At 35.7% G+C, this 27,110-nt stretch overlaps 6 protein-coding genes across 9 annotated transcripts; 4 read left to right on the top strand and 2 right to left on the bottom strand.

Moving 5' to 3' along the window:
• The first annotated feature begins 2,944 nt into the window (after positions 1 to 2,944).
• On the top strand, positions 2,945 to 6,029 carry LOC107423924 (pro-cathepsin H). Its single transcript, XM_016033578.4, has 8 exons — positions 2,945 to 3,232; positions 3,385 to 3,506; positions 3,964 to 4,079; positions 4,351 to 4,424; positions 4,529 to 4,793; positions 4,985 to 5,116; positions 5,400 to 5,535; positions 5,669 to 6,029. Exons 1-8 carry the CDS (start codon positions 3,039 to 3,041, stop codon positions 5,704 to 5,706), a joined length of 1,077 nt encoding a protein of 358 aa, XP_015889064.3. The 5' UTR covers positions 2,945 to 3,038; the 3' UTR covers positions 5,707 to 6,029.
• Positions 6,030 to 6,581: 552 nt separating this feature from the next.
• LOC107423883 (pentatricopeptide repeat-containing protein At2g06000) lies at positions 6,582 to 9,437 on the bottom strand. The gene is made up of 2 exons (XM_016033531.4): positions 7,249 to 9,437; positions 6,582 to 7,013 (listed from the first exon to the last, which is right to left on the bottom strand). The coding sequence occupies exon 1, from the start codon at positions 9,159 to 9,161 to the stop codon at positions 7,374 to 7,376; it is 1,788 nt and encodes a 595-aa protein (XP_015889017.3). The 5' UTR covers positions 9,162 to 9,437; the 3' UTR covers positions 6,582 to 7,013; positions 7,249 to 7,373.
• Positions 9,438 to 9,769: 332 nt separating this feature from the next.
• LOC107423919 (protein FIP1) lies at positions 9,770 to 13,561 on the top strand. Its single transcript, XM_060818802.1, has 14 exons — positions 9,770 to 9,950; positions 10,231 to 10,322; positions 10,482 to 10,586; positions 11,029 to 11,078; positions 11,264 to 11,330; positions 11,489 to 11,561; positions 11,729 to 11,784; positions 11,893 to 11,989; positions 12,198 to 12,282; positions 12,427 to 12,489; positions 12,705 to 12,764; positions 12,950 to 13,042; positions 13,136 to 13,198; positions 13,329 to 13,561. Exons 1-14 carry the CDS (start codon positions 9,895 to 9,897, stop codon positions 13,443 to 13,445), a joined length of 1,077 nt encoding a protein of 358 aa, XP_060674785.1. The 5' UTR covers positions 9,770 to 9,894; the 3' UTR covers positions 13,446 to 13,561.
• A 212-nt stretch (positions 13,562 to 13,773) lies between these two features.
• Positions 13,774 to 18,866, bottom strand: LOC107423918 (uncharacterized). The gene is made up of 15 exons (XM_016033571.4): positions 18,475 to 18,866; positions 18,117 to 18,371; positions 17,903 to 18,027; positions 17,583 to 17,808; positions 17,258 to 17,383; positions 16,836 to 17,092; positions 16,453 to 16,560; positions 16,145 to 16,286; positions 15,891 to 16,053; positions 15,546 to 15,703; positions 14,935 to 15,258; positions 14,697 to 14,771; positions 14,492 to 14,561; positions 14,211 to 14,368; positions 13,774 to 14,087 (listed from the first exon to the last, which is right to left on the bottom strand). Exons 1-15 carry the CDS (start codon positions 18,754 to 18,756, stop codon positions 13,938 to 13,940), a joined length of 2,619 nt encoding a protein of 872 aa, XP_015889057.3. The 5' UTR covers positions 18,757 to 18,866; the 3' UTR covers positions 13,774 to 13,937.
• A 2,591-nt stretch (positions 18,867 to 21,457) lies between these two features.
• LOC107407182 (protein OXIDATIVE STRESS 3 LIKE 1) lies at positions 21,458 to 24,073 on the top strand. 4 transcript variants are annotated; one of them, XM_060819113.1, is made up of 3 exons: positions 22,030 to 22,164; positions 23,096 to 23,180; positions 23,295 to 24,073. In XM_060819113.1, exons 1-3 carry the CDS (start codon positions 22,092 to 22,094, stop codon positions 23,788 to 23,790), a joined length of 654 nt encoding a protein of 217 aa, XP_060675096.1. In that variant the 5' UTR covers positions 22,030 to 22,091; the 3' UTR covers positions 23,791 to 24,073. The 4 variants fall into 4 exon arrangements, with proteins under 4 accessions (XP_015869908.3, XP_015869910.3, XP_060675096.1 ...); XM_060819112.1 differs by having other exon boundaries at positions 23,096 to 23,204; XM_016014422.4 differs by lacking the exon at positions 23,096 to 23,180 and having other exon boundaries at positions 21,458 to 22,176.
• A 1,688-nt stretch (positions 24,074 to 25,761) lies between these two features.
• LOC107423877 (uncharacterized) lies at positions 25,762 to 26,931 on the top strand. The gene is made up of 2 exons (XM_016033523.3): positions 25,762 to 25,784; positions 25,881 to 26,931. Exons 1-2 carry the CDS (start codon positions 25,762 to 25,764, stop codon positions 26,929 to 26,931), a joined length of 1,074 nt encoding a protein of 357 aa, XP_015889009.3.
• The last annotated feature ends 179 nt before the right edge of the window (positions 26,932 to 27,110 follow it).

The raw sequence follows: 27,110 nt of genomic DNA, 5'->3' as shown, positions 1-27,110 counted from the left end.
TAAACAACATTATATTTCCTTACAAGATGGACGACCAAATCACATTGTCAACCGTTGACATCAGTAATTTAATTTAAACAATATTCTGATTGTTTTTTGAATTGTAATTACGTATATTTACTTACTTGTAGGACTTAATATTCAATGTAACCCAATTATAGGATGTTTTTATAATCAGTCATTTAATTTTGATTCTCTGATTTTTCCCTCTTTGAGTTCTTTTATATACAATTTGGGGCTTTTTTTTTTCACCAAAAAATATATGGCATTAGAGGAGCTCCAAATCTCCCCTAAAATATTGGCTGATAAAATTGTTGTTCTAAAATTAAAACACTTGCCCACCAACAATTCTTCAACTTTTTTCCATCGTCCACTTTTTTACATAAATTCAGTCCTTGAGATTAACTCCATTAAACTGTCCTTGTTGGCAAGCACAGTGCAGTTCACTTTACCAAGGCTATAATCTCATGGGTTACTGACATCATATCAGCGGTTCTTTTCCATGTCCACAGGAAACAATAACTGATGAAAACGGGGTCGTTGTGCCTAACCCAGGCCATGCTCGCAATTGGGCTTAAAAGGATCTAACTTTGTTTATCATGCCATTCTCACTGTCTATCTTTGTCCACATTGTCGCTCATGTCTTGTATTGCATCGCTTCCTCTAAAACTTTTCGTGAGACGTGAGGCATAGGAAACGCTTTCAGAAGAACTCTATGAGAAACGCTGTCGTTTTTTAGTTGTTCGTCTTGAAAACAAACTCTGTCGCAGAGCACGTCGCTGCAGGACTGCTTACAAACTTGTTCGAACCTTAGAAAAAGGTTGCTGATCAACTTGTTGGAGTCGTACTCAAAGAAGAGGATTGATTTTTTCTTTTTTTCTTTTTTTTTTTTTTTTTTTTTGAATTCATAGTTGCTCACTAATCTCTCATTTCTGCTCCAAATTACCTTTTTATTTATTTATTTATTTTCTTTTTTCCTCTTTTTGTTTTTCAATTCATGCTCTGTATAATCTAATTAGCATTGTCCCTTTGAAGCCCAGTTCTAATCGGTCTCAACTTGGGTAAATGCCCAAAGGATCTGAACGAAAGGCTTTATACTGGGCTTTGTCTAAGGTTTGGGCCTTTTCTTTCATTCTTGTTTCTTTGTTTCCATAGACTACAATAAGAGGCTCTATCTGAGGGTTTTTTTTTTGTTTTTTTTTTTTTTTATGTTAAAAGCTATAGATTCAAAAGGGATGTGGTAATTGTTTAAAATGCATCAAATTGGAGTCTTAAATTATTATAGGCTCGTTAACTTTAGGCCTTTTTTTTTAATTAAATTTTGCTATCATGATAATTATCTTTGATAAATATTAATTAGTTATATTTAAATTATTTTATTTTTAAAATTAAATTTTAATTTAGAAAAATGAAATTTAAATATTGGCACTTATAGGATTTATTGGTGACGATGAATCAACAATGGCCACATACACTATTTTATCTTTTTGCGCAAAACTTCATACGGTCTCTCTCTTTTTTGTTTTTTTTTTGCTGAATAGGGGTCTGCCTTTTTTTTTCCTCCTTGGTGGTGACTGATTGATTGAAACTTATATCTGCAAATTCTTATTTTTATTTTTATTTTTTATATTCGTTTGTGGATTAATTTTGAAGAAAATGACTTAAAAGGATTAGGTCCTTTTTTTTTTTGTATTTTTAATATCAGGTTTATTAATTGCTTCAATGCTTGAAATTCATTAGATTGGTTTAAAAGATACTTAAACCCACAGCCATCATAATTGATACGTTAGGGTGGGATTTTAATGAATGCCAACAATGTAATGTCTCTTTCGAAGTAAAACAACCGGAACACCGTCTATATACATTATTGTAGTTGTTGGACCTTGGAAATTTCACATAATTGTCTTCTTTTTTCTTTTCTTTTCTTTATTATTATTATTTTTTTTTTTTTGCTAAATAAATGGTCTGGTGAGCTCCCTATTAGACGTTGATATTTTTAGTGGGGCATGGAGTATGGACGTGGAGAGAAAAGGTTAGAGCGGCGAGAAGAGAAATCAAAGGGGAATCTCAACCTTATTATTAACTCACCCATGTGGGTTTGTATCATACGCTAACGTCGCTATCATATGCTTGCCCCACATCCTGATTATCAGGTTCTTTTATAATTTCTCAATTAATTATGGCATTTATTCCATGATTTCTTTTTTTTGACCTTTTGGAATTTTCTTTTTTTAACTTTTTCTAATGTAACATGTTTAATTTTCCATTAATGTTTAAGGAAAATTCAAAAGCTTTTTTTTAGTCAGCAATTACGTAAAGAAAATGACCCAAAATAAAAAAAGAAAAAAGTTAAGAGAGAGAATTAAATTATCGGGAAGAGGAGTCACAAAAAGAGACTAATTTAAGAAAGAAATCTGGCATAATCTTCTAATTTATGAATACACGCACAAATTGGTAAATTTTCACGGGTATAAATTCAGAAATAAATACTTTTATTGGAGGACATCTTTATGTGTTCATTTGCAAAGTATTTTTATGGGCATTCAGCAAAGTTTAAAAAAAAAAAAAAATTATGGACAACACATCTAAAACATTGAATAAACAAGAGTGAACAAATCGCGTGGAATACATGACTAATAGAAAATATTATCCATCCATCATTCAACAAAAATAAATATATATATATATATATATCTAACAGTTTTTTGAAGCCAACAGGAAGAAAAGTTGAACAAATTGGTGAGCCGTCATAACGGCGAGTTGTTATCGTTAAGAATAGTGGAATACACGAGGTCATCAGTTACGTAGAACATGGAAAGAGAAAGATATCCAATCGAAGCAAAGCAAGCAAGCACAGAAGATACTGACGTGGCTTACCTCGATTTGGTATCGACCAGTAAAACCCAACCAATGAAACTGAACCAACCTACAGCTTATTATTATTATTATTTTAATTTATCAGTCTCTGCCTCTGCTTCGCTTCCTCATCTGTGTTCCCAGCCAGCTCTTTCGCTCCCTCAAAGTTCTCAGAGACAAACATGGCACGGCTGTCTTTGGTTTCATGCTTACTGTTTTTGCTGATCAGCTGGGCCGCCGCCACCGGAGGATCTAGCTTTGAAGATTCCAACCCCATCAGATTGGTATCCGACGGCCTTCGTGAATTCGAGTCTCAAGTCCTCCAAGTCATCGGCAACACTCGCCATGCCCTCTCCTTTGCTCGCTTTGCTCACAGGTACCTTCTCCAACTCCATCCCTATCACTATTCACTCCCTGGATCATTTTTTTTTTTTTCCACTTGATTAGTTTTTCTTTTTTTCATTGAAAATTTAATCTCTGATTAAATTGACCTGAACTTTTTTTTCTTCGTTAAATCTGGATTTGAAGGTATGGGAAGAGGTACGAGACGGTGGGGGAGATGAAGCTCCGATTTGAGATATTCTCAGAGAATCTGAAGCTGATTAAATCCACCAACAAGAAGGGCTTGCCTTACACTCTTGCTGTGAATCGTAAGTATACATACATATATATATATATATATATATATAGAGTGGTTTTGATTTGCAGACTTGCAGTATAATTTCATCAGATCTTATCAACCATATATCTGGTTTCAACTTTCATGTCTGGTGGATTAATGAGATGAAAAAACAAAAAAAAAAAAAAAAAAAAAGCCCTGTTTAGCCCAAAAAGAGAGGGGGGGGAAAAAAAAAAAAGGGAAAAGGAAAAAAGATGGACATGTAAGCAATCCTATGTCCGCACCAAAGGAAACAGAGGCCTTGTTAAACGTCCGATTTCATGGCTTTGACTTTTCCGTGTGATCGGACTGCTACTAGGCCTTTTTTACTGTTAAACCTATTCCATATCTGAAACCCAAACCAAGTGTTTTATATTTATTGATTACTTGGTCATTGATTAACATACGGATTGATTTGATTGTTTACTGTCATTATGTTTTCATGACAGACTTTGCTGATTGGTCATGGGAAGAGTTTAGGAGACACAGATTGGGAGCCGCTCAAAACTGCTCTGCCACCACAAAGGGCAATCACAAGCTTACTGATGTTCTTCTTCCTGAAAAGGTATCTAATTAGCTCCACTCTGCTTTTATTAGCTACTCATAGCATTGCAGCTCAGTTTGGTCAAACTGTAATCGGAAAACTAAAAGCCATGCCTCACTAACTCATTACGCACCTATGATATTGGTTCGGTGATTCGATGAACTTACTGTTTTATACTTTTTTTTTTTTTTTTTTTTTTATGAAAAACATTGTGTCCTTCTAAACTGTACAATAGAAAGTGCGAGTCCTGAACAGTTGAAGGTAATCTAAATGATGCTCTGCTATATTTCAGAAAGACTGGAGAGAAGAGGGCATAGTAAGCCCAGTTAAAGATCAAGGCAAATGTGGATCTTGCTGGACATTCAGGTTAGTTTGCTTGATTTAGCTCAGAAAAAGTAATATATATTAAGCCAACTCATTAAACCCGTGATCATTCTTTTAATTAACCTAAAACAAATCTCTCCTTGCAGCACCACTGGAGCACTTGAGGCAGCTTATAAACAAGCATTTGGAAAGGAAATCTCTCTCTCTGAGCAGCAGCTTGTGGATTGCGCCAGAGCTTTCAACAACTTTGGCTGCAATGGTGGGTTGCCATCCCAAGCCTTTGAATATATTAAGTACAACGGAGGCATTGAGACCGAAGAAGCATATCCTTACACTGCAAAAAATGGCGTGTGCAAGTTCACATCAGAAAATGTTGCTGTCCAAGTCCTCGATTCTGTCAATATTACTCTGGTAAATCTTTTTTGACAACTTTCACTCTCTCTGATGAAGTTTATTATTATTATTATTATTGGTATTATTATTGATAGTCAAGGGTTCTTTCGCAGATAGGTTACTACCTTGTGCTTGATTTTGTTGCTTACACAATCGCTGACAGGATCAGATATAAGATTTTTGATCTTTTGTTCTCTTACCTTTTTCAGGGTGCTGAAGATGAATTAAAGCATGCAGTTGGAGTTGTTCGGCCAGTGAGTGTGGCCTTCGAGGCGGTGAGTGGTTTTCGGTTTTACAAGGAAGGAGTCTACACCAGCGATACATGTGGCCGTGATCCCTTGGTAGGTCTCGCACCAGTGGAATTATAAAGAGCATCAAGATCTATTAAAAACTGCTTTCTTTTGGGATATCTATTTGATTTCAACAAGTAGGACTGGGATCAATACTTTGAAATATACCTCTTCAATTTCTCGTTTTTCTTAGATCCAGTTTACTTTTAATTGCATAATGCGCTTACAGAGTAATCTCTGTAAACCACTCACAACTCAATATATAGGATGGTTTTTCTTGACATAATCTGTGAATATTGTTTGAGTGACTTCTGTCTCTGATTTTATTGGGCAGGATGTGAACCATGCTGTCCTGGCAGTTGGGTATGGAGTCGAAAACGGTGTCCCATACTGGCTCATCAAGAACTCATGGGGAGAAAGCTGGGGTGACAATGGCTACTTTAAAATGGAGCTGGGAAAGAACATGTGTGGTAAGTTGACTCTTTACTTGAAATTCTTCTTTCAGCCAAGTCTAGCGGATGAACAGAAATTTTGTGGCGTATCCTAGACCCACCTCTCTTTTTGGGAAATTCTTATCATTTAAATTTTATCGTTTGGTTGCAGGTGTTGCAACTTGTGCATCATACCCTATTGTCGCTTAAGTATGATTTGGAAGAAACAGTTGAAATTTGGTGGCTTTCACCGCTTTCAGTCTGAGTGTAATAAACCAGCTTCTGAGGTGATGGGTCATGGTTGATGGAGCTATATGATTTAGGCTTGATGTTAAAAATAAGATACTAAATATTTATCTCCGCTGTACTTTGAGATGTAGTAGTCCATCGTACGGTGGAGGGTCAGAATTTAGGTTTTATATAAAAAATAAGATCCAGCATTGTGTGCTTATTTATTATTGTAATTTGTAATTGAAATATATGGGCGATAGACCATGTGTAGATAAATGATAATAGTAGGAACATTACAGACACTATCCTTGATACCATTTTGCGTTTTGCATATTTCTTACTTGGAGCATATTTATATATAAACTTTACGCAATGATTAATCCAACAGTAAACATATTGCAGCTCTTGAAATGTCAAAATGTAATTTATGTTGTCAATTACAACAAATATGCTATCCTTTCATGATTCCTACCAATGAAAATAATTTTTTTTTCTATTTGAATAATTTTTTAAAAAAAAAAATTATAGATTCCAATTAAAAATAAATTTCGTAATGTGAAAAACTAACAGTAAAAATAATTCCTATTAAAAAAATATCATTCTAAAATTTTCTAAAAAATTGATATTACATATTTTTTTAAATACAATTTTATCTTTTAATTTTAATATATAAATTTATTTAATTATTTATAAATACTATTTTTCTCTATAATTAATCAAATCAAATATTGTAAAAATAATTCTAAAAAAACTTATCCTTAAAAAACTGAATTTCAAAAAATTAATTTCTAAAAATCAGTTTTCTTCAATATTTTTCCTTTTATCAAATACCCTACCCTATAAGGTGAGAGCCGATCAAATACCCTATATAAGGTGAGAGCCGAAAGGAACCTTGTCGGCTAAAATGTTGACAGAACAAATGTATAGTTTATCACAAATCCTTCCCAATGGTGAAATAAAACTAGAAATTTCTCTTTGTTCCATCGGAACCTCATCATTGTACATGATTTGGGATCCAACCCGAGGTCGATATAAAGAACGCAAATTTACAACTCTCACGGATGGTAAAAAATAGAATTGAACATCGATCAGTCAAAAGGAGGTTGAGCCGCATATCATCTACAAATTTCAGCAAGTAATTTAACATATGTTGATATATAATTTATCTTTAATACTGAACTTTTCTCCCTTCTCTTCCAGGGGCCAGCCAGGTATATCCAATTCACCCATGAAATTTCTCTACCAAACCACATTTGTTTTCAAACCTGTGCGCTTCCATACCAGGCCTGAACATAAAAAAATAAAAAATAAATAAATAACTAATTATTCCTAAGGATATACACTATCCATAAGTCTTGGGTGCTACAATTTGAATGTTATATGAATCGAAGATATATTGTAGTACTGTTATGTGATTCAAAAATATCATATTCATATATAAAGTTGTTCTGGTAAGTTCCCTTTAATAGTGATACACTAATTTATGCGAAATTATTTGTTCTATGCAAAGCAAGTGCTTACCGGTTTTCGACTCGATTGGGCCACAAGTTGGACATGTTTCACCTAATAGACGTATAATTTGGAAGGACCTTGTCCAATTGATGAACCAACGTTACAGATCAACTTTCATCCTAACTTTTCATAAATTAAACAGCCACTGGTATCTCTGCATTAGCTCTTGAATGAACAGTTCGAAGAGATGAAGAACCCAAGTTCAGGTCCTCACTTGCAGTTTTCTTAATGTGATAGGCTTCATTAGGCATTCCAGCTTTCAAGAGACAAGATATCAAACAGCTCACAGTTATATAATCTGGGGCACAACCAACTGCCAACATCTTTTTAAAAAGATCAATTGCCTCAAACATTCTACCTTTCATACAATTCCCAAGTATGAGAATGGTAAATGTACATTTATCAGGCCTGCATCCCTTCTCTTCCATCTCTGCGACAATTATGTTTGCCTCATCAACATTACCAGCCTTGCAAAATCCATCAATCACAGGGTTGTACATAAAAGGTTTTGGAACAATGTTGCTCCATTTTAATTGCCTCAGAAAATCACGAGCCTCATCCAGTCTATTATCCTTGCACAGGGCATGAATAAGAACATTAAAAGTATACCCATTTGGGAAAATTTTTTTGGCATTCATTTCATGCCAAAGATTTAAACCATGGCTCAGCTGCCCAGCTCGACAATAGCCATTGATTAGGGAAGTGAATGTAACAACATCTGGTTGATAACCATGACTGAGCATCTTTTCATACATGGCAAGTGCAGAGGCCAATTCACCAGCCTTACCAAATCCGTCAATAAGAGCATTGAAAGTAACATCATTTGGTTTCACCCCAGAGCTACACATCTCATCAAATAGAATAGAAGCCTCATCCATCCTACCCAACTTGCAATAACCAGATATGACGGATGTAAAAGTAATAACATTGGGAGAAAGTTCCCTTCTCAACTGAACTTCCTTAAGTAACCTGCATCCTTTATCTACCTCATTAGTCCTACACAACCCATTTATTAGTGTATTATATGTAACAACATCAGGAGAACATCCAAAACTCCCCATATCATTAAAAAACTCAAAAGCCTTATCAACTTCTCCTACTCCACACAATCCTTTAACTAGGGTATTGCAGGTCCAATTATCGGGACGAAAATGCGATGCTACAAATTTCCTGAATAAGCTAACAGCCTCATCAACTTGATTCCGTCTGACCAACACGCTCAACAAGCTATTATAAACAACCACAGCCACTTTAACCGCATCACAATGAACCTCTTCGAGCATTTTCACGGCTATATCCAACTTATCAATTTGTGCATAGGATACCACCAAAAATTCAATTATCGAGTCATCGGGCGAATGCCCATCACTCCTCATGCAATCAAATACCAATTTAGCTGAATCATGAAGACCCATTTGACATAGTGACCTCATTAGAAAATTGTAAGTCCTAAACTTATGATTGATGCTTAAATTCATCCTAGTGAACTCAAAGAACTTCAAACCCAAACTCGGATTGTTTAACCGTTTAATGACTTCGAAAGCAATTGAGGGGGTCAAATTCTTATGAAGATAACCCAAGCAAGTATCCAACGAGTGCGACCGAATAAAGAGAGTATAAACGACTTTCAAAAACCAAGTCTCAGAATTTGAAATTACCTCTCTGTCGTGGAAGGCTCGACGAGGGCGAGATCCTCCATGGGCAAGACCATGAAAATTGGCAATGGCAATCTTGGAGGCTCGAACCCACAAAGGCCGGGCTGTGAAGAACAAGAGGGTCATCTGCACCGCCACGCCATCATTAGGCTCGGTTCTACTCTCATATATATTCTCGATCACAATTCTTCTTTGGGAATGACCAGATTTCCTAATCGGCCGGCCAGATACCGAACAAGAATTTGACTTGGACTCTTTAATCTTCATGGAGATGACAAGGAACCAAGTAAAGGTAGCATAGCAAACCAAGCCCTTTTAGGCTCTTCACTCCATTTAACAGTGAAAACCATCAGTGCCGCTCATGGATGAAGAAATTTAAGGAAACCCACCGATCAAATGGAGCAGAAAGTTGACGCATTTAGAACTGCAGATATTAATTTTATGATGATCCCCAAAAGAAAGCTTTTTTCCAGAAGAGAAAGGAGAGCTGGGAAGGTCTACTCCATTAGGGTTTATTTCCGCGGCTTGCAGCTTTTCTCACCGTCCCTTGTCATGACGGATTAGCGCCATTTCAAAACTTGGGCTCCGTATCAGACACAACAATCAATAAGCCCAACATGCTTAGCCCATTTTTGATCAAGTCCAAAAGCCTACAGTAACTGGGCCAGTTGGTGTATGTTGAGCCAGGCATTAAACCTAATGGGTTTAGCCCATCTTAAAAGTGAGCCCAATAAGCTCTTTTATTGTGTTTGGGCTAACTCTTGTAGGTCAGGCCCAACCACTTCAAGCCGAGCTGAGAGACAAGTAAGCCAGTTTGGAAAGCAAAGCTTGGGTCCGTCAGGTGGTATGGCGAAAGAAGCGCCGTTGATGAAAAGCTTGGAAGACGAAACAAACAATTAGAAAAAAAAAAAAAAAAAAAAAAAAAAAAAAGTTGGAAGCATAAATCTTTTTCTCTTCTAAAAGCAGTCCTTCTCGAAAAGAAAATCTAAACCTCCGGAAAATGGCGACGGAGAGAAACGCTCCGCTGGCTTCGACATCCGCAGAAGACAACGCCATGTAAGTCTCCATAAATCATATCGTCTAACGAAGGCATTTCCTAAATTTTCTCTGCTGCCAAACATGCTTTCTGTTTTGAATTTGCAGTGATTGGTTTGATATAGTGCATAATAGTGCTTCTTGTTCCGAAGTAGAATGAAATTTAACATTGTTGCTGACATTTGGTGAAGGCGGCTAAGCTGAAATGGAACTATATATGTATATATATATATATATATATTTCTTTCTGTATTCTAACTGATTTGTGAATTTTGATGGTTGAGAATTTGTGATGCTTTAGGTTTCTGGATATACTTCATGAGGCTCCTTTATTCGGTCACCGGAAGTCTAGAAGCCTCTTTGGGAGTGTTGTTTACTTGATATTATTGGCAAGTGGAAGTCTGTCTATTGTGAATTTTGGTTTTCTGCATATATGATTCAGCTTTCCATAATACCTTCTGCATCTGACAGCCAAAATTTTAGTTGGTTTGGTCTTTCATTTTTCCAACATCATGAATTGGGGAAATTTTGATTGTCTTCCACTATAGGCAGGTTATGCTTCTTTGGGGATTGGAGCTTCATGGATATTTCATCCTATACAGAGATTTATTCCACAATTGCTTTGCAGTTGCAATGTCATCCTTTTAGTTGTTACAGGTATTGAATCAAAACTGTATATCTAAATAGTTTTTTGGAAAATAAAGCTATATATCGAAGTATGATTGTATATAATGCTGCTAAGTGCATCCTTGAAGTAGTCAATCTATGCTTTTGTATTTGAATTGTATTACATCTATCTAGTGATTTGCTTAAAAAAAAAAAAATAATAATGGACACCAAATGCTCATAAAAAAGAAAGAAGCTGTGTTTGAAGCATTGCGCTTTCGGTTCTAGTGTAGCTATTATTTAATTTGTGATAGTTTTCTCTTGTCCAGCCTCGTAGAGACTGTATAAACAGGACATAATTATGGTTGGCGAACTATATATCAGTTTACCGTTTGGTCTTCAGTGTATCTGAACCTTATCATGGTTGACAGTAGAATGCTGCTACAACTAGCTTAGGGAGTCAATATATTAAGTTGGACATTTGCTGTTTCAGGTATTTTTCAACAGTATCTAGTATCCCAGGTTCAGAAGATACGTTTACAGGTAATTATTAATTGCATAGTCTAGTTTATCATTTCCAGAATTTTTCTTTCCCTTTCTTTCATATTGGGAAGAATTCTCTCTGTCACACACATACAAACACTGACATCCTATGATTTCTTGGAATCCTCTTTGAGTTACTCTCAGGAAGTTTCTTCTATGATATATGTCCCATGAATATTTTACAGGGTTATTATAGTTTTAGCCAGAAGTTGAAGCATATTGTTCGCCTTCCTTTCTCCACTATTGCATATGGTATTTACCAGTTTAAATATTTCCTTTTTTATTTTTCCTATAACTTAAATGGGTTATTCTGGCGGCTTGAAATGGGATGATTTAATATTTCTATATGGTTATTATGTCCTAAAAACTATTATTACGAAGGTGATTTTCCTATTTTGGTCCAATGCTAGGAACTGCTGCAATGCTACTTGTCATGGTTTGGAAACCCCATGTCAGTTTTCTTTCTATCACTGCAATATTAAGGTGAGGCCTCCACACTTTGACAACCGAATCAAAGTATTACTTTGTCAAAATATTTTTCTTGATGTCATGAAACCTGTTCAAAATGATGAGCTTCAAGATTATATTGCAGTTTAATTTTGTCTATGAGCTCCACAATTGCAATTACAGTGTACATGTAAAATTTGCAGGATTATCATGGTAGTTGAAGCAATATGTGCTGGATCATTTATGAGTCTCTATATTGGTGAGTTTATGTGCATATTTAGGAGCTTTGTGGGAGTTCAAGTGCCATTCTTTATGTCGCTTTGCTGTTATTTCATTACATTTTCCCCACATATATCAATGGTTCCAGGTTATGTGCACCAATACAACTCATTAAATTCTCAGCCTGATGTCTTGAAGTCATTGTATTCCCCACTTCAACCAGCGAGTTCTTTAGAAGGTTTGAGGTAATTGTTTGGCCGTTGTAACATGTAATCTTGTTTTCAACCTTTATAGGAATTTGTGAGAGGTTGAACTTATAAATTCATAAAGAAGAATGCATCTCCTCATTGATATTGGTGGAGAATCTAACTGAAGCACCTGCAATCTAATGATACACACACAATAGGCATATTTTTATTTTCGTTTAAGTATAATATAACATGTGACGAACAGGTATCATGATGCTGGTCGCCTCTCGGATCAGCAGATGGCTTTGTTGCAATATCAGCGTGAAAACCTCCATTTTTTGAGTGAAGAGGTATATTGTGATTTAAATCATAATAGCAATAGTTGTATTTTGGTAATTACGTTTTATGGCCTGCAGTTTGACAGTTTTTTCATTAATACTTGTTAGTTTGCTCACTGAAATTGTAACATCAGTCTAAATATTGGTCCCTTGCAGATTCTTAGAATGCAAGAGAGCTTAAGTAAATATGAACGTTCTAATGATGGAAGCACACCTCAGGTACTAATTATACAGGCTTAACTATTTGTTAATATACTTTTTTGATATAACTATTTTTTTATATCAATTGTTGGGATTTAATCCAGTAATTCTGGAAGTTAATATCTTGTTTCAATGATATAGTTTGTTCGGATGACCATGTTATTCTCCAATTTGGGCAAAGCCTAAAATTGGAGTCAGATTTGTTTACTATTTTATTTTTTTCTGCTGTACAGGTTGATCTTGCTCATTTGTTGGCTGCTCGAGATCAGGAATTACGGACACTTTCTGCTGAGGTACTACTTGGTACTGGATGTTATGAGCTAGAAAACATAGTTTGCTTCATGCAATGACCTTATCTTTTTGTGACCTGAAATTTTCTTGTTCTTGCCCTCGGATACTTCAACATTATCTAGCCACCATTCCGCTTGATGTTATCATGTCTTAAAATGGTAAAAAAGAGATACCTTTTACTCTGCAGATGAATCAACTTCATTCTGAGCTGACACTTGCTCGGTCTTTGATAGCTGAAAGGGACTCCGAGATCCAGCATGTACGGACCACCAACAACCAGGTCTCTACATTTTGCCTTCGAGTCTTAAATATGTCAAAATGGTTTGTTGTACTTGCAAGCTCCTCTCTCTCTCTAACTTAGTTACTGGAACAGTATGTAGAAGAGAACGAGAGACTAAGAGCTATTCTAGGAGAATGGAGCACCCGAGCAGCAAAGGTATTATCCTTTGATATTATTTTGATGATTTGAAAGATCATTATATCGTAAATGTATTTTCCTCCCTTGGCTTAATATCTTCTTGCGGAACATTTTGCTCATACAACCTTGTATTATTCGATGTGTGAAGCTGGAGCGAGCATTGGAGGCAGAGCGGATATCCAATATTGAATTACAGAAGAAGATTACGACACTCAGAACCCCATCAAATGCATCAGCTGAGCCCTCTGAGCAACGAGGAGCCTAAACCTTAACTTTTTGTGCCATGTTATTTCCCGTCGACCACAGGCCACTAAGTTGAATGTACATATCAATTTTAATCAAATATTCTAAATGGTAAAGTTAGTTCCTTTTTCCTCAAAATTATGCTGATTTGATTTCTAATTATATGTTGAAAAAATAGGAAGGGGCTAGATTATATTCCTCCGTTAAAGCGATGTTCCTTCTTAAGCAACCATTAGTGTATTTTCAGAAATCTTCACTCAATCATACGAAAGCTAAAAGGGTAGAGGAGTTTGCAATTAGTAAACATTTTAATAATCGAAGTAAAAGTTACTAGCATTACTCAGTCGGGGGAAAAAAAAAAACCCAAAAATATTTCACTAATAAAAAGTACCCCAATTATATGAATCATCTGTCTCCCAAAACTCCTCATAAAATAAGATGACCACATAGAAAACGACTCAAAATTGCAGATGGCGGCTCTAGTATTACCAAAAAATTATCCATTACAGCTCAGCTAAATAGGAGTAACATATGCGGTCTCATTCAAGAAAAGACAACCAAAGACATGATTGAAGAAATCGCGACCTTTTATTACTCGTCTTTCTCCAAATATAGACTCTGAATCATACTTGCATGCTCTTGTACAGTCGGGACAATAGGTCACCTAGAAAAAACATGATTTTAAGTTTTAACAATAAAAGTTCATTTAAGTTCTTATAAGATAAAAGGTTGAACTTTTCAGTCTTCTGATTCATAAATAAGTTATAATTAGACATGGTAAACAAACCTCCAATAGCTTTGGCTGGAAAGAACTATCAAGCATAACATCCACGCCATAAATGGCCCTTGATGTTGGACTATGCATCTCAGGATGTACTATGACAGCCGCTTCGAACACTGACCTGATCATACATTTTACTCTTGAATGGATATCTGACCATTTAACTGCAAATCACACTCGAGGGTCAACACTAGAACATACTCAAGCATGCTAATAACGTGCTAAAGAAATCTACATAAAGCATTAAGGGGAAAGCTAGAAGAACACATATTAGAAGGTTCTGATACCTTGATGCTCCTGTTCAAATTCCCTCACGAAATCTGGCGTGTTCTTGTGATTCAACCTTCCTCTATAGTTCTGAAATATAGGTTATGTACGAAAGTTTTAAGTACGGATTAGTTCTTTCAGGTAAACCTTATATTGGGTACCAATAACATCATAGCCACTAGAAAGTCTTAATCTTGATCATGAAACATAGGAGGTATACCATACCATAACAGTGAAGTGGGTCTCGTACTCAAAAAAACTATGCTTGTCCAAAGAATAAGAGTTGTTTGCCAATCTAACCTGGAAAGAATATCCAAATAACTACCTGAAACAATGGCATCTTACAGATACATCTTTTTTTAAAAAGAGAGAGAGAGAGAGAAGAAAAAGATAAAAGAAGTAGATGAAGCTCCAAATAAGTTTGGTAAAGCCAACAGATTCGAATTAGAAAAAATGCACATACCCAGAAAACATCAGAAAGGAATATCTCCAGAGGGTTCATACTGCAAACTAATACTATGTAACGGAGATCAAACTTCTTCCCATCAAACAAGGCAGGATGCTCAATATACTTCTGACATATCTTTGGACCAGTCTCCATTAGCCGGATAATAGCAGATAAATTATCAGTAACAGTTGTATCTATAGTTCGTGCCATATTCCAGGGTTTTAATATCCATAGATTGTCACAGCCATCTCTTTTACGTACATAATAGTCACCAATAAGTTGTGATAGATGTGTTTCGAGATTATAAGTAGGCTGCAGCCATTCAGGAGAACCATGTGCCTGCTTAAGGAGAATATTCAAATGTTAGTTAGGATCCTGTAGGAGAAAAGATGTCTTGAAGTTTACTCATGGTTCCAAACTTTGCTAATTCTTGATGAAGGAATACAAGTTTAACTGAAACTTCAATCAAGCTTGCTTGGAACCATTTAATCTAACATATTTGGAGAGTGTAATGTTAGATTGCCTAGCAACAGGATTTCATCAAAGGAATAAGTCCTAAAGACAATTTTTGAATAAGTTGAGAATAAGTAGTAAGTTTTTTTTTTTTTTTTTTTTTTTTTAATAACCTTCTGAACTGTCTCTGCTAGATGATGTTTCATCACAAGACAAGCCTCAAAAGGAAATTGGTTTACATATTGATTGTCCTTTATTCCAGTAGCCTTCTTCATATCCTCATCCACCTGTACACTTGTCCATATAATATCTGCATCCTTTGGATCAGTTGCTGTAAGCATCCAAAAAGAAACAACATCAAAATAGGAGATCAATCAGAGCAGGAAAGAATATCAAATTGGGACATTAAAAAGAACCGTCAAGAACTTCCTTTTTTTTTTCTTTCTGAAATTGGAAAGAAAGAAACAAGTTGATCAGAGTCAAGCCTAACTGAGTTATGCATGACCCACATTACATACTGATTATAAACTCAGGGCGTGTCAAAAATTCTTCTACATGAGGTATGTCAGTGTAAACACGATAAGTACATCCAACATTCTGTTGCCAAGTTCCAGACGGAGATGACTTTATAGGTGGAGTTAAACTTTTTGTCTGTAACATTTGCTTGTGCCTCTCATACATCTGTAGAAATTAATGAATTTAACACAGTGCCCAGCATCTTCTATAGGTGATGAATCTGAACTGCACATAAATTTGGTAACAAAAGAAGTACTTGAATAAAATAATTCTGTGGTGTATGGAACCAAGCTGTAAGCCTTGCAGAACGTTGCTTGTCCTCCCCAATACCAAACAGAAAATCGCGAGTGCACTCATCACCCTTTTCAACATTCTGGATTGGCCACAAAATAGAAAAACTGAAAATGACAAGAAATCATTCATGTTAATAAAGAAATTCATGTTAATAAAGTTGCTCTTTTGGATTCTTTCACAACAAAGGCAAAGATGTGAGATTACCAATTTTAGTCAAAGTGGATGTCTTTCAAGAGGATGGCAAAAGAAAAAATAAGAAGATAACCTCACCTCACAGCCGATGTCAGTGTCCCCTCTGGCATGAAGAGGAAAGGAGCCACTCTGAAATTTGGCTCATCACTATGCCGCAAAGCCGAACCTAGTTCATCCATTACATACCTACAACAAAATCCAAATAGTAACAACATTTTTGCTTTTTTTTTTTTTTTTTTTTTGGGGGGCATATATATGACTTCTAATTTCATGATCAAGCTAATATTTCATATTCTTTCATTCATGTGATAAAATCTTAAAAGGCTGAATGGTATCTCCCAAATCATATTTTTGAAATTGTTTGCATGCAAAAAGTTCAGAAATGTTACTTCAAAGCTAAGTAGCTTATATTGCTTATAGAAAATCAATAATTAGCAGGACAAAAATGCTCTAACGCATACCATACAGAGGTCTCATCAATCTTTTCCTCATCCGCTAGTCTATATGTCATTAAATATAGCCACATTGCATTTAGAACACGGTCAACAAGAGGATCATCTGCTGTCCATTCAGGTAGGCGTGGCTCAAGCTTTGAATCAATCACATGCTTTTCAGCTTCTAATATTTTCGATGCACTAATACCATTCAGAACTGAAACATTAGGAAGAGATTGAAGAATTTCAACAGCACTTTCTCCAAGAGGGCCAGGAATATCTACCTACAAAACATGTTTCAATTTCTAAGGACCTAGAATCTTCCATGCCAAAATGCTCCCTTCGAAAAAAGAGTCTTTTTGGCTTAATAAAGATGGGAGTTAGTTATTATTATAAACTACAAGCTTAGTCCCAAAAACAAATTATATAAATATTTCAAACAGAATAACCTCCAGAGATTTTAAGCAGGGAAATTCTCCAAGGACATTCAGCAAGTCAACAAATGAGTTCTGCTCCAAAGGGTTCCCTCGCAGATTCAAGTGTGTTAGGGACGGCAACTGAATAGGTGAAAATTCCTGGAAAAAAGAGAAGGAAAGAAAAAAGGTATGAGATACCAAAATTAGCACAGAACTCCATTGGCTTACCCAAGCACGTGCATTTGAAATGTAGAAAAAGCTAAACAAAAGACAAGACATGTTTTTTTTTTTTTAAATAAATAAAAAGAAAAGGAAAGAAACGTAAAGAAGATGACATTGATGAGAAAATGTTAAGAACCTTATTGATTAAATTGTGAATACTTCTATTGGAAAGGTCAAGAGAGGTGATCCTGCGTAATGAAGACTCAGCCTCATGAAAGTTGCTGCTGCTGCCTGGATTTTCTTTATCATATACCTCTCCACAAAATCCCAATGCCCATTCTCCAAACTTAGTGGTGAAGACTGAGTTGTATATTTCCAAATTCGGTAATTCCTCCATAACTCTATCTGCCAATTGACCACCGCTGCAACAATATTTGTAAATAAAATGAAAACAAAAAAATACTAATAAAAGTAACGTACTATAAGACAATCAATCAGCGAATCAAAAACCCACACCAATTTCGAACAACTGGATTATTGTTCAGCCAGAGAGCTCTCAGTTCTTTGAATTTGGTAACTTCCTGAACCACTACGTCTATGTTCTCGAGCTTGTTCTCACACAGGCTCAGAGCAAGTAGACCCTGATCGATGCATACACAGATTCAGAAACTTATGCATTTTCTATTACTATAATGATTAATCAACCAGTTTCGTTTTCACAAGCACTCACTGGAAATTTACTGCCTAAATCGAGCGACAGCAGCGTATCATCGTCGATGCCGAGCTCATCAAGCTCCAACCACTTCACATTGCCATCCCCTTTCTCTTTTGCAGCACAAAGTTCGCTTTCTACTACCTCAAAAACGCTCCGTTTTGCATTATTATAATCCAAAGCTTCATTTTTCTCTTCGGAATCGGAATTCAAATCGTCGACCACGCACATTATCGAAGCCATTCTCTCCGCCAAACCCGGAACTTCCTGCAACTGCAAAACAGAAACAACACCATAAAAAAAGTTCTCATTTTTCTTCTGCACTTTCTCAGGAAAGCCATAAGGAAGAGAAAAAAAGAAAGGGAAAAAAAAAAACCTGTTTGAAAGCGTCGGAGAGACGGAAAGTCCAGGCGTGGTCGATAAGGAAAACATTGGAGTCCTTAGACATGAACTCCGAGGTCAGAACTAGCCTCCTCTGGCGGCCGTCCTCGGTCGGCTCGATTTGGAAGTAGGAACCGCCATCGAAGGTCTCCGACGAGAGCTTCTGGAACAGTTGACGGTGCAGCGTCTGCGGCAATCCCGAAGCTGTAAGGAGCAGACCATGAACTTTGAAGAACTCCTCGTAGGTTTCGATTCTGGTGGTGCTGGTAGCGGACATTGCGGCGCTCGACCACTGTCCGAGGTTTCCCGGTCCCTTTGCTGTTTCCTGAAGCTTCAAGTTTGTTTTGTAGTGTCACCAGTGACTACCGTGACTGAGTGGACGCTGGAATAAAGGCCATTCTTTTCTGCGGATTGTGGTTGAACTGGATTGGGCCTCCTTGGGTCCAGTAGTATTGGGCTCCGGAACTAGGCTTGGTCTCTTTTGTATATTGAATGGGTCATTAAAATTATTCGCAATTCCGTAATATTATGTGATAGAAGTCCTCTTCTCTTTTATCTCCTCGTTCATATGCGATGAATTTTGTAATACTTCAGATTTTCTCTAATAGAAAACACTCCTAATGTTGGATAAAAATTACATCCTTTTTCTGTCTCTTAAAAAATATATTTATGGAAAAGATACTCTTTTTGCACCAAATAAAGTCAGTTAATTTGTATTGAAAAATGGAAGTATTAATAACCATTGTTGACCCTAGATTCTGGATTCAATCAGGTTCTCTAGGATATATATATATATATATATATATATTATATGTTCATAAAGAGAGAGAGAGAGAGAATGAAAGTGGGAACATTAACTATATGGTTTTAGGGTGTTCATTCGAGGGTGCATTATGATAAGCAGTTGACCAATGTTAGTAGGGGTTGAAGGAGGCCTATCTCAAGTGGATGAAATGCAGATTTTGTAATCTACAATCCTGTTTTAGCATGGACGCTCTTTATTTCCCTCCATACTCGAAATAAGTGGCCGAAAAATGATGGTTCAAAAAAATCTAAAATACACATTGATGGAATGATGTAATAATTGTTTGCTGCCACATGATTTTCGAAGTAGATATAGGATTGTAACTTGTAAGTAGAGAAAGAGTTGTAGATGCGACATTTAAAAGTTATGACGCTGATACGAATGAAGTGATGGTTTTCAAGGTTGTGTTCTACCTAGGAAGCCAAAATTGCACAGGTGGGCTACTTTGGATTTTGGAAAATCCTAATGGGGACAGGATTAAATTCAGTATAAAACATAGTTATTTTTTAGCTATAATTCTAGAATATTGGAAAAGGGCTAATTGTGTTGTTGTTAAAAATTTGTAGGTTACTGCTTTATGGATTAATTATTGTTGCTGACTTGGAGGTTTGGTTTTAAAATTCATTCTGTTTGTAACTCATAAACATCTTTTTGGAACTATCTCAATTAGAGAGATTATATGGTTGTTAGTTTGCATTTTGAACCAACCAAAAAAAAAAAAAAAAAAAAACACAAAAATAAAAAAGGAAAATAGACATGTACCATATTCTCTTCATAGCGCACAACTTTAATTGGTGGATCCAAATTTCATTTATTTATTTTTAGTGGATCCAAGATTTCATGATGGTATACTGAAATCTCAGGTAAAATGTTTCACCATTTTTCAAAAGAAAATTAAGAAAGAGAGAGAGAGAGAGAGAGAGTTATTATTCCGTGTGAAGATATGCATTGCTTAGTACGTGGTTGAAGAGAAACAATGTGACAACGACTGATTGGGCTGTTGATATGTTGAACCGAAGAAGTATGCACATATGCAATTTTATTCTTTAAAAAAAAAAAAAAAATAAGAGAAAAAGATGAAGAAGTAATTTGAACGTGGCCTCAGGCAGGAGATCCAAAGGAGGTGAACGAAGCAATAGTGGTGGGCAACCATATCGGAATCGTTTTCAGCCCCAAAAAAAAAATAAAAAAATAAAAAAATAAAAAAAAAACCATATCGGAATCGTATCTTTTGGGACACTTTCTCATTATAAACCTTCCTCCTCCCTTATCCTCTTTGGGAGTTGGTAACGGAAAAGTTCCATTTTTATGTTGCCACGTGTTTATCCAGCTGATTGACACACCACCCTGATCAGGACATGTGTAATCATCTCTTACGTCCTCAAAACTCAAAAAACGTCCCTTCTTCAAGAAACGCAATGCACCCTGCCATTTCCCACATGCTAGCTTTGCTCTCACACTCTGTCTCCTCCTCTAATTCATTATTTATTTTTCTCATAAAACAAATATATACATATATATATATATATAATATTAAAAATAAAGATTTATCTTTTAGTCATCCACCAAATTTTAGTACACAAAATTCTCTTATCTCGATTATATAACACTCTTTTGAAAATTTATAATAAATCCAAGTCTAGATCATCACTTTTACCAGTTTCCAAGATTTTTTTTTTCTCTATTCAAATAGGGATCAATAATATTTATTTATATTCAAACCATGATTATAGAAAGAGTAATTACACAAAAATATTGTTTAGATAAAGATATTTGTCAAATAGATATTAGAATTATTAAAAAAAAAAAAAAGATATTAGAATTTTTTATAATAAAAAAGGATTTTAATCTGTGGGCTAAGAAAAATCCAGCGAAAATCACGGCTGAATAAAACATGTTATAAAAAGAAATGTCGTCTGTAATGCTGAGTTGTAGAGTTGCACTTGCAGGGGGTCATAAGTCAAAAGCAGAAGTGTGGTGTGGGACCCTCTAATCCTTTTTAATATTAAAATATACGAAACAAATTTACGATCAAAGCCATCCATGCCACGGCTTTACCAAAGTCAAGAGTCAACCAAATCCTTGTACAGACTCGAAACGTCGTAAGGCATAAAAGAAACCGTGGTTTGCAACACCCAAACATAGCCTCCCACTATTTATTATCATTCAGCTTTATTTTTACATATTAATGAAAAAAAGAAATTAAAAAAAAAAAAAAAAAGGAGAACAGATAATTTTGTTTACTTGTTCCGATGGAGCATAGTCTGGTTGTTCAATCAGGATAAGGCTACCTCTTCCTCATTTATTCTCTTTTTTATTGTGTTTTTTTTTTTTTTTTTTTTACTTATCCTTTTAATTATTTTATTCAATTCAATATCAATAAAAAAAGCTATTTCTCTGTTTCTGAGAAAGAATAACATCGATGGGGAAAATATCACCACCTCCCCATGTGCTCTTCACCAGCTACTACTAATATCAGCCTCCTCCAATTTCTTTCTTATTCTCTCTCTTTGTTTTTCTCATTTCAATCGCAAGCTCTTTTTCTTTATTACTCTGCTATTTAACTATTTTTTAATTTTTATAAAACATGTCTATTGCTCTGGAGAGCAATGGTGGCGATGCGATCCGACGATCCAGGTTGGGCCACCGCATGCCTTTTAATTCGATCTATGACTCGCAAGAACCCAACGCTCCTGCCGAAGGAGATCATCGGCGTTTGGAGCATGACTCCGACTCTTGCAGCTCATCGTCGATTGGGAGGAACAGCGACTTGTCAGGTGGGTCGTCGGACGGGGAAGAATCCGCTAATGATGAGGTGCAGAGCTCGTATAAAGGACCCTTGGGCACCATGGATGCTCTGGAGGAAGTTTTGCCCCTCAAGTATGATAATGGGTACCTTTTACTTTTTTTTTTTTTTTTTTTTTTTGCCTTTTCTTTTCTCTTTAGGTCTTGCTATGTTATGAACAGGATCATCGAGTTGGGTTTTGCTAAGTCAGCTTTTAACTTTTTGATCCCTTCTGAGGAAGTACGTGGTTTCCTTGGATAAAGATTTGATTTTGAGATTTTTTTTTTTTTTTTTAAGTTTTAGTAATTCACATAAAGCCAATAAAATTATTTGATGTAGTTGTACTGTATTTAAGTAGAAGGGTAGCCTCTGATAAATTTGACTTTGTAGTTTGCTTTTATGAAACTAGAGGAACTAGAAGCAATTCATGTTTCCTCCTAGTGTCTACTGTTACTTTTTTTTTTTCCTCTTTTTTTTTTTTTTTTCTCCTGAAAATTGAAAGAAGCAAATCGAACAATGATGGAGAGCTTTCAGTTTAATTTGCTACCTCGTTTTACTCTGTATTATACTCTTCTCAGCAAACAATAAGAGGAAGGTAGAAATGGTCAAAATACAACCAGGATATTATTTTCATAATTCTTTGGTATCCTTGAAAAGTTTTGTGGCATGTTTAGGATTTTCTTGAAATAGACAAATACAGCAGCTGTCAGAGTCCTACATTCATTATTCGACCAAAATAGAAAAAAAGAGTCCTACATTGATTAAGTGGTATTCTTTACCTTAAAAATTGAAAATCTCAATCGGTTCTTCAGCTTTTTACTGGAATCAATAGCTTGCCCTGAATAATATTTTGGATCATTTTTTATTGGACGATCAACTTGAATGGCTTGAATTGCAGTTCTACTGTAGTCGTGAGTAATTGAGGCAAGAAACTTGGGAGCATATTGTACTCATTAGAAACGGAGGAGATATTCGAATAAAATAAAAGTAAAAAGAGATAGTTATTTTCTTAAGTCTGCTTCACAGCATCACTGGAAAGCTTACTTCAAGAGAAGAGGACTACTCGCTCTCTTGTGGATGAAGAGAATTCTAGAGTTAGAATATGCAGCCAGTTAAGCATGCTACTCATTTACAAGTGCGATTGGATAAGAGATTAATATGCTATCACTAACATATTTTTAGTTTATTAAAAATTCATGAAATGATCAGTTCTTTCTCATTTCAGGAGAGGCATATCCAAGTTTTATGGTGGCAAATCAAAGTCATTCACAAGTCTAGCAGACGCCTCATCTGTCTCTTCTATTAAAGACCTTGCAAAGCCAGAAAATCCCTACAACAAGAAGCGGAAGAATCTGTTAGCTCGTACGAATCCATTGGAGAAGAGTCGTAATTGTCCTTTGAAAAATAATGGTGGTGGGATATTGAAGAAACTGGCCAACTCCAATAGAAACTCTAATCTTCTTGGTGATACTCTGAGCAGCTCTGGCTGCAATAATAATCATGATGACTCCAACTTGTTTTCGACATCACCATCTTCCTGCCTTCCACCCTTGCATCCGCACATTAAAAGGTCACCTGGCAACGGATCGTCATCACCTCCTCAACGACAATCTCCTTGGCGATCCTTTTCTCTGTCTGATCTACAGTGTGTTGCTGCATCTACGCCTAACATAACTGGACTGGCCATTTATAGTGGAGACGAGGACAACAAATCACATTGAGACATTTTAGCCTGTGTTTCAATTTCTCTTACACTTGTCAAAAAAAAAAAAAGAATGTTTTCGATGTTGAAGTTCTTCAGGGGTCAATTCCTGGTTCAATCCAGGGTTATTCCGTTTTACTTCATTGTAAGCTTTAGTATACTGTTCGTCCGCGTTTTGAGAGTCTAGTAGCAGTTATAGACTTCTTAGCGTTTCCAGTTGTTGGCTTTAGATCTTGAGTCTTAACAACTATACTTCGACATTGTACAAGAACTCTTAAGATTTACCGAATTTCTTCCTCCCATTCTGGATTTGTTTGTTCTTTCACGTGCTTTCCATTAATCCCCTAGCAGATGAAGAGTGCTTTGTCAATTTTTCCCAGTTTAAAAGCAGCTTTCTTTCTGAGATACAAGTAGAGGCTACAAGAATTTAATTAAAAAAACTGACTTATTTAATCCTATGAAACAAAGTTTCACAGTGGTTCTCTGTGCTGCCTTCGGTTTTTACATTGATAATGGGACCAAGTAATATTTTCCATGTGATATTGATGGATGGCGAGCAACGAACTTGAAATCTAGCTACTTCCAAAGGGTCCAAGAACGTTAAAGTGTCTAAAAAATTATGTCTTTCCCTAAATTCACTTTGACCAATTTAGTCAATCAATAATGACTTCATGACTTTGAAAGTTGCATGTATAATTGACTCTTGATTCAATAGCAGAGTGTATTAATTTGGAGAATAAGCTGTTTATATGAAGATTAATGAACAAATACACCATAAATAATCAAAAATAACTACACACACACATTTAATATATTATATATCATATGAAAAATACAACATAAATAATCAACAATAACTATATACACACATTTAGTATTTATTATATATCATATTTTTGTTTTTCATGCGCCGCAAAAAAGTTCAAAATGAAAAAGTGATACGATATCATGCACGTTTAATAGTATTTTTTTTTGTTTGTTTGGTAGTGTTTTTTTTTTTTTCATTAACGCAGAATTTGTGGTAAGATTCGCATTTTTATATTTTTTTTGTTCATTCCTTAACAAATATACAATCACATGAAATATGAAGTGAAAAACCTTTTGGAATATTTTATTTTTTATTTGTAAATTATCCGCATATAGATTCTAGAAAATATTAAGTGGTTAGATCATATACTTTGATGCTCTAATGAGAGAATATATCTTTGTGCTTTTAGCTTAGTTTAATTTTTCTTTCTTTGTTGTTTTTTTCTTGTAATCATACATATCAGAGAAAAGAACAATAAGCATTTTAGTTTCAATTAATTGGTATAATGAAAATTACAAAGAGAAAATATATAATTTAAAAAAAAAATTAAAGCTTTGGTGAGAAAAATAAAAAATAAAAAAATCTAGCTAACTAAGAATATTGAAGCCACTAGTGGATAAGCTTTGTCAAAAAATAAAAAAAATAAAAAAAATTCCAAAACGTTAAAAAGAAAAATTGTTAAAACCACTCCATTGGGGTCGAGTTTTCACATTTGACAAAAAAAATAGATTCCCAGAAAAGGGAAAAGCTTTAATGACACCAACCATAGTTGCTAGAGTAAGATTTTAAACACATTAATTATGTGTTGCCATAAATGATATAATTTCTCAAAGTGATATGAAAGCCAACAAAGTCCTTGTAAAACAGATAACACATTGATAAGAGCAACATTATGGCACTAACTCATTATAAGCTTGCATTCTGCTCCTCTGACGTTGCCTTCCAAACTAAGTTTCTAATACTAAACTCTCCTCCCTTGTTGTTTTGGTGCTGCTCTCCATCTCCAAAAAAACAGTTAGTTGCTCAGGCACAGAAGCCTTCCTCAGAAACACACACTCACTTTCAGGTTTTCTTTCTGACGTTTCTTTGAATTAATAACCCCTTTAATTTCCAGGTCGATGCCCTCGTTGAGAATCACTGTATTCGATCAATTTCCCGCAAAATCTAGGCAGAAATGTTAACATGGATCATACATCTTGGAATCGGTGAGTGTGTGTGTGTGTGTGTGTGTGTACAAACACTGCACACATAATCCCATCATATGGATGGTTCATTTTTGTTTAATTGTATGAATTTGGCAGGGTTTTGATGCAGTTTGGTGGAGGCAGCAGAAGCTTATTATACACGCATACGCTGCAGAGGGACAAGGACAGGGACAGGGTGATGGATCCCAATCAATCGCCAGCTTCGGTTTCACAAGAAGAATTCAAGCTTTTCCATGCCATAGACCGCGAGCTTTACAGCCTCTTGGTAATCAAACTGTGGAGGGACCCAGCGGAGTCTATGCAGATTATCGCCCTCTTGATGTGGTTGGAGAGGACTGGATTTCCCAATGTCATCAAGAAGATGATATCTCTGCCATACATCTTGATCAACGAACTCGCCGACGAAGCCGTCTCTTGCCTCAACTGCATTAATAATAACACCACCACCACAACCCATACTGATAACATATTCATCAACAACACCACCACCATTGATATCCCTCTCATACAATGCTTGATGGAGAAAGAAGTATCCCTCCAATTTTTCCATCAAAACCGTCTACATGCAAATCAAGAAATCAAAAGAATTTTGAAAGAAGTTTGCATTAGAGCTTTAAAGGATATCATGCAGCAATCCATTAATGAAAGAAATAAAGCAAGCACATCCCAAACCCAATCCCCTCACATGGATAATATTTTGTCGTGCGTTAGTGCTAATTCGTTTCATCAATTGCACCCATCCAGCTTGCAGGTGGTTCAGGCTGCATCGGGATTCGGGCGTGTGGGACCAGTTGTTGGCATTGGTGGTGGTGGTGGTGATCATGTGGTACCGGCGGAGGAGAGGACCATGTTTGTCACCTTTTCTAAAGGATATCCGGTATATGAATGGGAAGTGAGAGAGTTCTTTACCAGAGGCTATGGGGATTGCATTGAGTCTTTGCAAATGCAAGAAGTGCAGCCAAACGAGCAGTCGCTGTTTGCTCGTATAGTTTTCCACTCGGCGTCCACCATTGAAATGGTTCTTGATGGTTTGAGTAAAGCCAAATTCACCATCAATGGAAAGCACGTTTGGGTTAGAAAATTCGTGCCCAAACGCCCCAAAACCGCGCTTATTTCTCCGACGCCGCCACCACCCTGCTGCGATTAATTATTAGACTAGTTTTCCTCGATTTGGATCCCAATCATAATCTTGTTTTAATTATAAAACATGATTTTTATTTTTTATTTTTTATTTTTATCATCAGTGAATTAAGCAAAATTAATTAGCTCCGTTTTTATTATATGAAGCAGTAATGGAAAATTCAACACCGATCAAAATTTAAATTA

The sequence above is a fragment of the Ziziphus jujuba genome, chromosome 7, assembly GCF_031755915.1.
Source record: "Ziziphus jujuba cultivar Dongzao chromosome 7, ASM3175591v1".
Taxonomy (NCBI): Eukaryota; Viridiplantae; Streptophyta; class Magnoliopsida; order Rosales; family Rhamnaceae; genus Ziziphus; species Ziziphus jujuba.
This window is presented reverse-complemented; position numbering and strand designations above follow the sequence as displayed.

Bases quoted from the DNA above. Each gene is read 5' to 3' on its own strand.
- LOC107423919 (XM_060818802.1), top strand. From the start codon at position 9,895: ATGGCGACGGAGAGAAACGCTCCGCTGGCTTCGACATCCGCAGAAGAC. The intron at 12,490-12,704 runs GTACTAATTATA...TCTGCTGTACAG, and splicing joins ATGATGGAAGCACACCTCAG to GTTGATCTTGCTCATTTGTT. The intron at 13,043-13,135 runs GTCTCTACATTT...TTACTGGAACAG, and splicing joins TACGGACCACCAACAACCAG to TATGTAGAAGAGAACGAGAG.
- LOC107423877 (XM_016033523.3), top strand. From the start codon at position 25,762: ATGGATCATACATCTTGGAATCG. The intron at 25,785-25,880 runs GTGAGTGTGTGT...TGAATTTGGCAG, and splicing joins GATCATACATCTTGGAATCG to GGTTTTGATGCAGTTTGGTG.
- LOC107423918 (XM_016033571.4), bottom strand. From the start codon at position 18,756: ATGTCCGCTACCAGCACCACCAGAATCGAAACCTACGAGGAGTTCTTC. The intron at 14,562-14,696 runs GTATGGTATACC...CCTATATTTCAG, and splicing joins AGACCCACTTCACTGTTATG to AACTATAGAGGAAGGTTGAA. The intron at 14,369-14,491 runs GTATCAGAACCT...TGTGATTTGCAG, and splicing joins ATTTGAACAGGAGCATCAAG to TTAAATGGTCAGATATCCAT.
- LOC107423883 (XM_016033531.4), bottom strand. From the start codon at position 9,161: ATGAAGATTAAAGAGTCCAAGTCAAATTCTTGTTCGGTATCTGGCCGG.
- LOC107407182 (XM_016014422.4), top strand. From the start codon at position 21,872: ATGTCTATTGCTCTGGAGAGCAATGGTGGCGATGCGATCCGACGATCC. The intron at 22,177-23,294 runs GTACCTTTTACT...TTCTCATTTCAG, and splicing joins CCCCTCAAGTATGATAATGG to GAGAGGCATATCCAAGTTTT.
- LOC107423924 (XM_016033578.4), top strand. From the start codon at position 3,039: ATGGCACGGCTGTCTTTGGTTTCATGCTTACTGTTTTTGCTGATCAGC. The intron at 4,425-4,528 runs GTTAGTTTGCTT...CTCTCCTTGCAG, and splicing joins GGATCTTGCTGGACATTCAG to CACCACTGGAGCACTTGAGG. The intron at 4,794-4,984 runs GTAAATCTTTTT...TACCTTTTTCAG, and splicing joins ATTCTGTCAATATTACTCTG to GGTGCTGAAGATGAATTAAA.